The sequence below is a fragment of the Macaca nemestrina genome, chromosome 4 (genome assembly GCF_043159975.1).
Source record: "Macaca nemestrina isolate mMacNem1 chromosome 4, mMacNem.hap1, whole genome shotgun sequence".
Classification (NCBI taxonomy): domain Eukaryota; kingdom Metazoa; phylum Chordata; class Mammalia; order Primates; family Cercopithecidae; genus Macaca; species Macaca nemestrina.
Window position 1 is genome coordinate 187,292,137 of NC_092128.1, and position 13,231 is coordinate 187,305,367.

General features: G+C 50.6%; 1 protein-coding gene across 5 annotated transcripts in view; it reads left to right on the forward strand.

Annotated features, from left to right (window-relative positions):
• Positions 1–13,231, forward strand: part of LOC105472513 (transient receptor potential cation channel subfamily M member 2) — a 97,141-nt gene that overhangs the window by 56,782 nt on the left and 27,128 nt on the right. For 4 of the 5 annotated variants that reach the window (XM_071095800.1, XM_071095801.1, XM_011725838.3 and 1 more), the window contains 4 exons: positions 3,571–3,689; positions 4,342–4,474; positions 4,968–5,139; positions 11,093–11,276. In XM_071095800.1, coding sequence (XP_070951901.1) covers positions 3,571–3,689; positions 4,342–4,474; positions 4,968–5,139; positions 11,093–11,276 — 608 coding nt within the window. Of the gene's footprint in view, positions 1–3,567; positions 3,690–4,341; positions 4,475–4,967; positions 5,140–11,092; positions 11,277–13,231 lie in introns of all 5 variants that reach the window. The other variant, XM_024789995.2, reaches the window with a different exon arrangement.

A 13,231-nucleotide genomic window follows, 5' to 3' on the forward strand; every position in this document is an offset into this window, starting at 1 on the left:
CAGGAAGAGCTATGCAAGGTGGGGGGTCCCTAAGACCCCTCTCACATTCAGTAACTAGCCAAAAGGACCCACAGACGCTGGGGAGTGGCAATGCTCACTTACGGTTTATTAAGCAAAAGTCTACAGACTAAAGCAGCCAGGGGGAGGGACACAGCTGCATCCAGGACAGCTCTGAGCCCAGGGCATCCTGGCAGCCCCTCCCTGTGGAGGGGTGGGTGGCACTCCATCCTCCCAGTGATGATGTGTGGCCTCAGGCATGGAGGCACAGTCCCCAGGGAAGCTCGCGGGCCTTGGTGTCTACTAGAGGTCAGTCACAGAGGCGCGGCTGACACCACATGATTGACCTCAGTCTCTAGCCCTCCAAAGGTCAAACTGAAAACTGCCCAGGGCCCCACCCCAACCCAAATCACACTGTGGGACTACCTGGCGTGGCCCAGGCCCCAGGTAAACAAGGACAGCCTCATCATATGGACATTCCAAGGGCTCAGAGGCTACCTCCCTGGAGCTGGGCGAGGCCAAGCTGCCCTCCAGGTGGGGCGAATCCCTTACTGTGTGGGGTCTCCACCGTGTCCCTATGGTGCCTGCACCTGCTGGCAGCCGGTGAATGGGAACTTGGCCCATGGGACCCTCAGGGAAGTGGTAAGGGGGTGGGATTGGCCACAGGGCAGTGGTCCTGGCTTTGACTCATCTGTGCTCTCTGACCTTGGTGGAGCACCAGGCCCCCAGTTAGAAAGCGGTGTGCACTGTGTAAATACCACTGCCTACTGGGGCCCTTGGGGAGGCACTGGCACCCCCAGGAAGGAAGATCAGGGCCAGGACTGGGCGGGGCCTGGGAGTTGTGTTGTGGCCCTGGCTTTGCCGGGCTCTCCTTGGCCTTCCTCTTGCCACATGGCTTCTGCCACTAGACCCTCTCTACGAGGCCTCTCTGGAGGCCTCCATGCACCCCTAGCCCCAGCCCCATGCGCAGCAGCCTGAGAGCAGAGGGCACTTCCTACTCCCTGCGTCTGTCTGTGATCCGGGGAGGGCCCTGGTTGGTCCTGCTGGTCACCTGCCCCACCTGTCCAGCTGCTGGGTCCTGGGGCCTGTGGCTAGGAAGGGTGTGGGGACTCCTGCCAAGCAGACCAAATGGGGGTTCCCACAGCTCCTACCAGGGTCCTGCACTCTTGGCCTGCTGAAGAAGCGATGTGGCCCCCAACAGAACAAACATCCCTGTGGGAAGGCAGCTGGCGCCTGACAGTGAGGAGGGGGCTGCTGCAACACACACACACACATGCACACGTGCGCACACATGCATACACATACAGATACATGCACACATGTACATGCACACAAATGCACACATAAGCATATGCACACACACACATGCACACATATACATGCACACATATGCACACATTACACAGGCACACACATACATGCATATGCATACACACACATGCACACATAAACATGCATACACACGTGCACATGCACACACATGCATACACATGCACACACACATGCATATACACATACATATACACATGCATACACACATACAAATATAAAGACAAACACACACATGCACATGTGCACACATACACACATGCATACACACATGCACACACATGCATACACACAAATATACACATAAACATACATGTACATACACACATACACATTACACACGTGCATACACATATACACATGTACACATGCACACACACAGCACACATGCATACACATACACGTACACAACACATGCATACATACATGCACACACATGCACATGCATACACATGCATACACACACAAATATACACATCTCCATATAAGCATACACATACACACACATGTACATACCTACACACATACAAGCTCATACACATGCACACATACACATACACGTACACATACACATACGAACACACATACAGACACATACACATATATACACACGTACACACACAAGAAAAATACACATATACATATACACACAGACACAGAAACACATGCAAACATGCGCACATACAATACATACACACATATACATATACACATACAAATGTATGCACACAGTGCACACACACATATACATACATACACATACACAAATACCTGCACACACACACATACACACATATTCAGACATATACACACATACATGCAGAATATATGTACATACACATATACGCACATACAGGTGCTGAGTGAGCAGGGCGCCAGGGGAGCTGCTGCCAGCACTACTCCGCATTGTTCCTCCACGTCCTGTTCCCATCTCCCTCACTGACCCAGCTCTCTTCAGACCAGAACCAATGTTCGGATTTGCTGACCATGATGACAGCATCAGTGATAGTCATGATAGTGATAGTGCTAGTGACAGTGACAGTAATTGTGATGATAGAGATAGTGATGACAGTGGAGAGTGATGTGACAGTGACAGGATAGTGATGATAGTGACAGTTTTTGTGATGATAGTGGAGAGTGATGTGACAGTGACAGTGAGGATAGTGATGAACAGTGTCAGTGATAGTGATGATAGTGACTGTGGTGATGATAGTGGAGAGTGATGTCACAGTGACAGGACAGTGGTGGTAGTGATAGTGATAGTGGTGATAATGACAACAGTGACTGTGATGACAGTGATAGTGATGATAGAGGAGAGTGATGTGACAGTGACAGGATAGTGGTGATAGTGATGATAGTGACAGTGTGATAGTGACAGTGACAGTGAGGATAGTGGTGATAGTGATTATGATGATAGTGACACTGACTGATGATGATAGTGGATAGTGATGGTGACAGTGAGGACAGTGGTGATAGTGATTATAGTGACAGTGACAGGATAGTGATGATAGTGACAGTGACTGTGATTGTGATGATAGTGATAGTGATGATAGTGGATAGTGATGTGACAGTGATGGTGATAGCGAGGACGGTGGTGATAGTGAGTGATAGTGGTGATAGTGACAACAGTGACTGTGATGATAGTGATAGTGACAGTGATTGTGATGATAGTGATGATAGTGGAGAGTGATGTGACAGTGACAGGATAGTGGTGATAGTGATAGTGATGATAGTGATGATAATGGATAGTGATGTGACAGTGATGGTGACAGTGACAGTGGTGATAGTAACAACAGTGATTGTGATGATAGTGGAGAGTGATGTGACAGTGATGGTGACAGCGAGGACAGTGGTGATAGTGACAACAGTGACTGTGATGATAGTGACAGTGATTGTGATGATAGTGGATAGTGATGTGACAGTGATGGTGACAGTGAGGACAGTAGTGATAGTGACAGTGGTGATAGTGACAGTGATTGTGATGATGACAGTGGAGAGTGATGTGACAGTGATGGTGACAGGACAGTGGTGATAGTAACAGTGGTGATAGTAACAACAGTGATTGTGATGATAGTGGATAGTGATGTGACAGTGATGGTGACAGCGAGGACAGTGGTGATAGTGACAGTGGTGATAGTAACAACAGTGATTGTGATGATGATAGTGGATAGTGATGTGACAGTAACAGTGAGGACAGTAAGAGTGACAGTATGTCTGCCTCCCCACCGCCCCTCTTCCCAGTAGCTCTTCTATGACCCTGACGAGTGCGGGCTGATGAAGAAGGCAGCCTTGTACTTCAGTGACTTCTGGAATAAGCTGGACGTCGGTGCGATCTTGCTCTTTGTGGCAGGGCTGACCTGCAGGTGAGTGGCCTCACCCCGATGGTGGGCCCCTGTCTGAGGCAGCCAGCCCCGCAGGGGATGAGCACAGGCCGGGCCCGGAGCCAGCCGTACCAGACGAGGCTCAGCTCCTCTGTGAACCCTGGATTGTCATCTAACGGGTGTCCGGGTGACAGTGTCCCACCTACCCTTGGGATTGTTGAGGGAGCACAGAAGGGGCATGAGAGCTCCTGGCAGAGCTGAGATTGTCCATGTGCTAGGGGCCATGGATGGCAACCACTGGAATTGTCCCAGCTCCACGGACACGCAGCTGCCCCTTTTTCCCTCTACCTCCCTGCTGTGGGGTCACTGCACTGCCTGTGATGGTCTCGGGTCTCTGCGAGGCCACGGCCCCCTTTCTCTGAGGCAAGAGAGCCCTGGCTACCTGCTGGCTCCCTAGGGTGCCCCCATGCCAGACTGTCCTGTGGGGCTGGGCGTCCAGACCTTTCTGAAGAGAAGTGGGAGGCTCTGCTCCTCGATCTCATGCCGGCTTTGAACACCTGGGATGCAGGGCCCACCAGAGCCCTTTGCCTCCAGGGCCCACCTGGGCGGGGACAGCTGGAGGAGTGGCGGGGGACAGCTCCGAGGGCCACTGTGGCGGGTGGCTGAGGTGCGTGTGCTTCTGCCTGGCGGCCAGGCTCATCCCGGCGACGTTGTATCCCGGGCGCGTCATCCTCTCTCTGGACTTCATCCTGTTCTGTCTCCGGCTCATGCACATTTTTACCGTCAGTAAGACGCTGGGGCCCAAGATCATCATTGTGAAGCGGATGGTAAGGGGACGGGGGCACCAGCTCCATCGCGGCCTGCAGCCCAGGGTGGGCCTCGGGGAGGGCAGGCCCCTTGCCTGCGGCTCAGACCAGGGCTTAAGCACACCTGCCGGCCCCCTGTCCTGCTTTGCCCCTTGGGCTCCCAAGAATGCCCTTCTCGTATCTTTGCCTGTGTGTCGCCTCTTCCAGGAAACCTTCCCTCATTCTCCTTTCTGATCCCCGCTCATTCCTGACCTCTGATTCAGCTCTAGGAGCTTTCCTCCTGGGGTCACGGTTATGTCTGACCCCTCTTCGTCCTGTCTCTGTGGTGCCAGCACAAAGATGTCGGCCGTCCGCGAGAGTGCGGAGGCAGCCCCAGGGCTGCTCCTGGGAGTCTCCCGCATGCTGCGTCTGTGCTGTGAGTGGCAGTGCCATCTCCACCGCTGCTGGGCCTCCTCTGGGCCCAGTGAGCGTCGGGGGTGGGAGGGTGTAGCCCACACGCCTCTCTGTCTTGCAGATGAAGGATGTCTTCTTCTTCCTCTTCCTGCTGGCCGTGTGGGTGGTGTCCTTTGGGGTGGCCAAGCAGGCCATCCTCATCCACAACGAGCGCCGGGTGGACTGGCTGTTCCGAGGGGCCGTCTACCACTCCTACCTCACCATCTTCGGGCAGATCCCAGGCTACATCGACGGTAGGAGCCGGGCCCCATGGGAGCTTGGGTGGAGGAAGCAGGAGAGAGGCTGGAAAGGGGCCGCAGCCTGAGTGGGAGTGAGGCCGGCTCTGTCAGGGGGTCCTGCAGTTCCCACCTGGCCGGCGTCCTCCTTGGGGACATTCACTCCCCAGCTCCCGTGGCAGGAAGTAGAAGGGGCTCCCACTGCCCAGGGGAGGGAGGAGGGGGGGCCTGGTGGGGGTGGGGGTGGGTGGTGCCACGCAGAGGTCAGAGTGGGCTGAGGGCACCTGGGGCATCAGCTGACAGCCCCCCAAAATGGAATGTCACCCTGTTTCCCCTTTCCCTCTCACCTCAATCAGAAATAACTTCCTTCTCTTGATGGAGAGAGTTCATTCCTCCCTCCCTTCCTCCTTCCCTCCCTCCTTCCTTTTCCTTCCCTCCCCCCTTCCCTCCCTCTCTCCCTTCCCCTTCCCTCCCCCCTTCCCTCCCCCCTTCCCTCCCCCCCTTCCCTCCCTCCTTCCCTCCCTCTCTCCCTTGCGTTTCTTTGACAGGGTCTTGCTCTGTCACCCAGGCTGGAGTGCAGTGGCACGTCTACCTCCTGGGCTCAAGTCATCCTCCCACCCGCCTCCCGCGTGGCTGGGACTACATGTGCACGCCAACACACCTGGCTAATTTTTGTATGTTTTGTAGAGACAGAGGTTTCGCCATGTAGCCCAGGCCGGTCTTGAACTCTTGAGCTCAAGTGATCCGCCCCTTGGCTTCCCAAAGTGCTGGGATTACAGGCGTGAGCCACCGTGCCTGCCAGATAGAACATTTTCCATATAGAAGGTTTTTTTTCTTTTAACAGCTTCACTGAGAGAACGTTCACCTGGATAAAGTGTACCTGTCAGTGGTTTACAGTATCTTTACAGAATCTAATTTTATAACATTGGCATCACCCTGAGAAGACCCTGCATCTCACTCATAGCCACTCCCGTTCCCTCCCCTCAGCCACAGCCACCCACGAAGCTACTTGCAAGTTGCCTTTTCTGGGCATTTCATAGAAACTGGATGATGTAATAGGCAGTCTCTGGTGTCTGACTTCTTTCACTTGACATCATGTTTTCAGGGTTCATCATCGTGTATCAGTATTTACTTCCTGTTTATGGCTGAATAGGACCCTGCTGTATGGACACACCACATTTTATTCATCCATTCATCAGCTGGTGGACATATGAGTTGTTTCCACTTTTCATTCATTCATTCATTCATTCATTCATTCATTTTTCCCGAGAGGGAGTCTCACTCTGTTTGTTGCTCAGGCTGGAGTGCAGCGGCACAGTCTCGGCTCACTGCAACTTCTGCCTCCTGGGTTCAAGCGATTCTTCTGCCTCAGCCTCCTGAGTAGCTGGGATTACAGGTGCCCGCCACCACGCCTGGCTAATTTTTGTATTTTTAGTAGAGATGGGGTTTCACCGCGTTGGCCAGGCTGGTCTTGAGCTCCTGACTTCAGATGATCCACCCGCCTCGGCTTCCCAAAGTGCTGGGATTACAGGCGTGAGCCACCACACTGGGCCGTTTCCACTTTTCAAATGCTGTGAATAACGTAGCATGAACTATTATAGGGTTTTGTGCGGGTATGTTTTTACTTCTCTTAGACACCTGGGAATGCGTGGCTGGCTCATGAGAACTCCATGTTTAAGTTTTTGAGGACCTGCCGGGCTGTTTTCCAGACAGCCTGTCGCATTCCACATTCCTGCCTGCCCAGTCCCAGGATTCCAGTTTCTCTACCTTCTTGCCAACATTTGTTATTGTCCATTAAAAAAAAAAGCTCACATCCCAGTGGGTGGGAAGTGGCTCTCCTTGTTGCTTTGACTGGCATTTCTCTAAGGACCTGCCATGTCAAGCGTCTCCTCTGGTGCTAATTGGGCCATCTGTACGTCTTCTTTGAAGAAATGTTTCTTCCTGCCCTTTGCCCATTTTTCTTTTTCTTTCTTTTTTTTTTTTGAGACGAGATCTCACTCTGTTGCCCAGGCTGGAGTGCAGTGGTGTGATCTCAGCTCACTGCAACCTCTGCCCCGCTAGTTCAAGCAATTCTCCTGCCTCAGCCTCCCGAGTAGCTGGGATTACAGGCACATGCCATCAACCTCCTGAGTAGCTGGAATTACAGGCACCTGCCATCATGCCTGGCTAATTTTTGTATTTTTAGTAGAGACAGGGTTTCACCATGTTGGCCAGGATGGCCTCGATCTCCTGACCTCGTGATCTGCCCACCTTGGCCTCCCAAACTGCTGGGATTACAGGTGTGAGCCACTGCGCCTGGCCGTCTTTGCCCATTTTTCAGTTGGGTTATTTGTCTTTTATGTTATTGAGTTGTAAGAGTTCTTTACATAAGGATGCCAGTCTCTTACCAAATGTATGATTTGAATTGTTTTTGTCAGTCTGTGGGCTGACTTGTTATTTTCTTTATGGTGTCATTTGATGCACGAACTTTTGAACGTTTGATGACATTCAACTTATCAATCTCCTTGATCATTGTGCTTTTGGTGTCCTAGCTGAAAACCATGGCCATGATTTACACCTGTGTTCTACTAAGTGTTTTACAGCTTTCGCTTTTTGTTTGGCCTGGTGTGTGGTAAGGGTCAGTCTTCCTTGTGGCTCTCCTGTTGTCCCAGCACTATTTGTTGACAAGACTGTTCTTTCCCCAGTGAAGCCTCTTGGCATCCTTGTTGAAAATCAGTGGACAGGCCGGGCGCGGTGGCTCAAGCCTGTAATCCCAGCACTTTGGGAGGCCGAGACGGGTGGATCACGAGGTCAGGAGATCGAGACCATCCTGGCTAACACGGTGAAACCCCGTCTCTACTAAAAAAATACAAAAAAATTAGCCGGGCGAGGTGGCGGGCGCCTGTAGTCCCAGCTACTCGGGAGGCTGAGGCAGGAGAATGGCGGGAACCCGGGAGGTGGAGCTTGCAGTGAGCCGAGATCGTGCCACTGCACTCCAGCCCGGGCGACAGAGCGAGACTCCGTCTCAAAAAAAAAAAAAAAAAAAAAAAAAAAATCAGTGGACCATTAACATAAGAGTTTATTTCTAGAGTGTCAGTTCAGTTCCACTGATGTCTGTCCTTGTGCCAGGACTGCACTATCTTGGTGAGTGTAGCTTTGTAGTAAGTTTTGACCATACTGTCTTGGCTGGCGTAGCCTTGTAGTAAATTTTGAAATTCGGAAGTATGAGTCCTAATTTGTTCTTTTCCAGGATTGCTTTGGCCTCTGGATCCCTTATCTTCACAATAATTTTTGGATCAGCTCATCAGTTTCTCCAAAAAGGGCATGTGTGATTTTGATTGTGAACATGGGACGTGTTTTTGCTTATTTAATTCTTTAATTTATCTCAATAATGTTTTATAGTTTTCAGTAATAAGTCTTACGCTTCTTCTGTTAAATTTATTCCTAAATATTTTATTCTTTTCCAAACTGTTATAAATAGAATTGTCCTATTGATTTCATTTCGAATTGTTCATGACTGGTATATAGAAATACATTTGTAGATTGATCTTGAACCCTGAAACCTTGCTAAACTTATTTATTAGTTCTAATAGATTTTTAGTGGATTTGTCATATACAAGACCATGTCATCTGCAAAAAGAGACAGTTTTACTTGTTCCTTTCCAAACTGGTTGCCTTTTATTTCTTCTTCTTGCTTAAGTGCCCTGGCTAGAACCTCCAGTACAATGTTGAACAGAAGGGACAACGGGGGACATCCTTGCCTTGCTCCTGATTTTAGACGAGTCCACTGATCTTAGGGAACAAGTCTTTCACCATTAAGTGTGATGTTAGCTGTGGGACTTTTGTAAATGTGCTTTATCAGGCTGAAGAAGTTCTTTCTATTCCTAGTTTCTTGGGTGTTTTTATTGTGAAGGAGTGGTAGACCGTGTCAGCTGCTTCTCCTGCACTTATTCGAATGTTCCAATGGTTTTTGCTCCTTTCGCTATTAATATAGTGCATTCCATCAATTGATCTTCGAATGTTAAACCAACTGTGTGTTCCTGGGACACGTCCCACTTGGTCTTGGTGAATAATCCCTTTTATTTGGTGCTGGATTCACTTTGCTAGCTGTTTTTTTTTTGATGATTTTTGCACCTACATTCATGAAGGATATTGGTCTGCGGTTTTCTTTTCTTGTAATATGTTTGCCTAGTTTTGGTGTCAGGGTAATACTGGCCTCATACAATGGCTTAGGAAGTAGTTCCCCCTCTTATATTTTGCAAGAGTTTGTAAAAGAGTGGTTTTAATTCTTCTGTAAACATTTGGTAGAATTCACCAGTGAACTCCTCTGAGCGTGGACTTTCCTTTGCGTGATGTTTTTGCCTTACTAATTCAATCTCTTATGTGTTACAGGTCTATTTATATTTTCTATTTCTTCTCCAGTCACCTTTGGTAGTTTGTGTCTTTCTAGGAATTTGTCCGTTCTTCTAGATTATCTAATTTCTTAGCATATAATTTTCTCTAGGATTTCCTTTGTAAGATTAGTAGTACTATCCTCTCTTTCATTTCTGATTTTAGCGATTTGAGCCTTGTCTCTTTTTTTTTTCTTGATCAGTCTAGCTACAAGGTAGTATTTTTTTGTTGCTCTTTTTCAAGAACTGAGTTTGGTTTGTTGACTTCATTGTTTTTGTTTTCTTGATCTCATTTATATTCTAATCTTCATTATTTCCTTCCTTCTGCTTGCTTTTGGCTTGTCTTGGGGGAAAGCATCCAGTCTTTCCCATTGGGTATGATGTTAGCTGCAGGATTTTTGTAAATGTCCTGTCAATCAAAGAGGTTCTCTTTGAGTCCTATCTTCTTGAGTGTTTCTATTGTGAAAGGGTGGTTTGCTCTTCTTTTTCTAGTTTGCTACAGTGGAAAGTTACGTTAATAATTTTAGCTCTTCTTTTTAAATATAGGAATTTATAGCCATCAGAGTGAGTTTCTATCTTAGAAAATTAGTAACGCATTCAAAATACGTTTGATTACCCAGGACTGCATTGCTCATTGTTGAGCAATTTTAAAATTCAAGACAAGTGTAAGGAAAGAATGTTATTCATAATTTCACCTCCCAGAGTTAACCTTTGTTAACAACTTCCTATGTTTCCTTAGAGATTTGTTTAAGGTAGAAGCTGGTTACATATTAAACAGCCCTTACTTTCTATGCATGCAGGATGCTATTTTGCTTCACAATCACCCGTTTCAGTTGTCCATGCATTGTCTTAGCAGCATCTTCCCTTTTCCACATCTCCCTTCTCTCCCTTCTCTCCCTTCTCTTTGAGATAGTTGTTAATTGTTTTTCCTTTTCAATTCTGTTTTTTTTTTTTTTTTTTTTTTTGAGACAGAGCTTTGCTCTTGTTGCCCAGGCCGGAGTGCAATGGTGCAATCTCAGCTCACTGCAACCTCCACATCCCTCCCAGGTTCAAGTGATTTTCCTGCCTCAGTCTCCTGAGTAACTGGGATTACAGGCATGTGCCACCATGCCTGGCTCATTTTTATATTTTTAGTAGAGACAAGGTTTCACCATGTTGGCCAGGCTGGTCTCAAACTCCTAACCTCAGGTGATCCACCCGCCTTGGCCTCCCAAAGTGCTAGGATTACAGGTGTGAGCCACTGCTCCTTGCGTTTCCTTTTAAATTATTTCCCACCGAATTGAACTCCCCAGGCTTGGGACCTGGTGCTGACCCTGGCTGGGGCCCTGGCAGTGCCCTGGTGGGTGGCGTACCCTGGGTGGAGGCACGGGCCAGCCTGGGTGCAGCTCTGCCTCCGGGGCCTCTTACCTGTTTCTGGCTGGAGACAGATGCCTCCTTCTGGACTTCAGGCCCAGAGGTGACAGCTGAGGTCACCCAGATGAGTGGCATCAGGCCTGCGGGGGACCTGGCAGTGACTGGAGGCCTCGAGGGTCCCCTCCTGCCAGGATCCTCTTGACTCTGTGGTGTTCTCTTGGCTCACCCACCCCCATTCCCAACGCCAGGCGTGAACTTCAACCCGGAGCACTGCAGCCCCAACGGCACCGACCCCTACAAACCCAAGTGCCCCGAGAGTGACGTGACGCAGCAGAGGCCCGCCTTCCCCGAGTGGCTGACGGTCCTCCTGCTCTGCCTCTACCTGCTCTTCACCAACATCCTGCTGCTCAACCTCCTCATCGCCATGTTCAAGTGAGCGCCTGGGTGGGGCTGGCGTGCGGGCGGGTGGGTGGACGGCGTTCCTGGGCCGCAGTGGCCAAGCTGTCTCCAGGGTCTTGTGGACAGTGTGGATGGCTGGTGCACAGAGGCGCCTCACTGATATCCTGGTGGAGCGTGCGCAGCCACTGTCCGTGGTCACTGCTGCATCTGTTGAGCTGGCATGGGTCTGTCCCTGTGGCTGCTGGGGACCTGCGGTGCTGCGGGTGGATCCACGTAGGCCCTGCGCTCATGGCGCAGGTGTCTCCTGGAGGCAGCCTCCTCCCGCGGGGCAGGGATGTTGGTGTCGGCCTCGTTCCTTTTGCACAGGAGCATCAGTATCCATGAGCTCACTGCCCTACCTGGGGGCATGCCGGGGCCGCTGCTGCTCAGTGCTGTCCCCTCATCACTCCGAGGGTTCTGCCTGTGTCTCCCTGTGACTGAGCAAAAGGGCTCACTGCCCGATGTGCAGGAAGCCAATACTGTGACACCAGGTTTTTGAGAAAAGAAAAGCTTTTCTTCTGGGCCAATCCACAAGGAGACGGGGTGCAGTTCACGTCTGTCCCCCCACGCTGGCTTTAATGCAGTGTTTCTATTAGGGAAGGTTCGGGGGTGGGTTCGTGGATTAGTAGGTGGCTGGTGGAAGAAAAGGGGGCTCTGGAAAGTTGTGTCTCCTCATGGGTCTCGTGTGCACATCTGGGCTGAGTTACCGGGACCCCGGGGTGGAAACTCGGGCTGTGGCGTCAGCAAGCTTGGGCCCTGCAGACTCCAACTGCCCACGTTGGTTCCAGCTGACCTCAGCCAGTTCTAAAAGCTCCTGCGAGCGAGTCTCAGCATCCCAGCAAGTGGTTTCTTTCCCTGTCTGCCATCTGTAAGTGTGAGCATTTCTATTAGTTGCTGGGTTCTTTAGCTCTTTGGGGCCAGTTCCCCAGCCCTAGACGTGTTCCTGCTGTCCCCACCGTGTGCCTCGGAGGGCGCTGGCTCTGTGGCGCCTTCCCCTGAGCTCTGATCCATCTGTGGACGGCTCCGTGTCCGCCCTCCCGCCCCATTAGGGGCTTCTTCATCTGCCCGTCTTCACGTGCTTTGCTGGTTTTGTGGGTTTGCACACACGTGTCCACCTCCTCTGGGCCTGGTGTTTGTGGCATCTGTGGCAGGTTGAATAACAGCCCCAGGGATGTCCACACTCTAACCCTGTGGCTATGGGGCCTTATATGACAAAAGGGACTGGGAGGATGGGGTTAAGTGGAGGATCCTGAGATGGGAAATTATCCAGGGTTATCTGCACGGGCCCGACATCATCACGGGGGGCTGCGGAAGATGGAGGCAGAGAAGGAATGTGACGATGGAAATGGGCATTGGGGGGAGGTGAGACCTCCGGCCCAGGAATGCTGGTAGCCTCTGGAAGGTAGGAAAGACAAGACATGGAGGCCCCTGACCGACGGGAGGAGCACAGCCTTGCTGAACCTTGGTTTTAGCCCTGTGAGGCTCCTGACCTCCAGGACTGCGAGAAGAGTCTGATTGCTTTAAGCTGCCAAGGCAGTGGCGGTTCACTACAGCAGCATCAGGAGACTCATGCAGTGGCTGTTCCTTCTCTTTGGAAATGTCTAGCGTTTTCTTTAAATCCTTAGTGTCTTGAAGCATGCAGTTTTATCATAGAACTTTTGGAATATTATTTGCTATTGTTGCTTTTGAAACAAGAAGGACAAAATAGGTGGCTGTCCATCTGGCCCCTGGTGGACGTGGTCCTCTGGGATTGCGTCTCTGATCAGCCGCAGCAGCTGTGGGTCCCAGGCTTTGGGGGTTCCAGTTTGCTCTTGCAGGTTTTAAACTTAGAACAAATTAAATGCTGAGGACCTCACACCAGAGGCAGCATAAAAAAGAACTCCAGGGAACCAGGAGGCCACGCAGAATGAAAGCGCAGGTGTTTAGGGTCTTGGTGGGCCCCTGGGTTG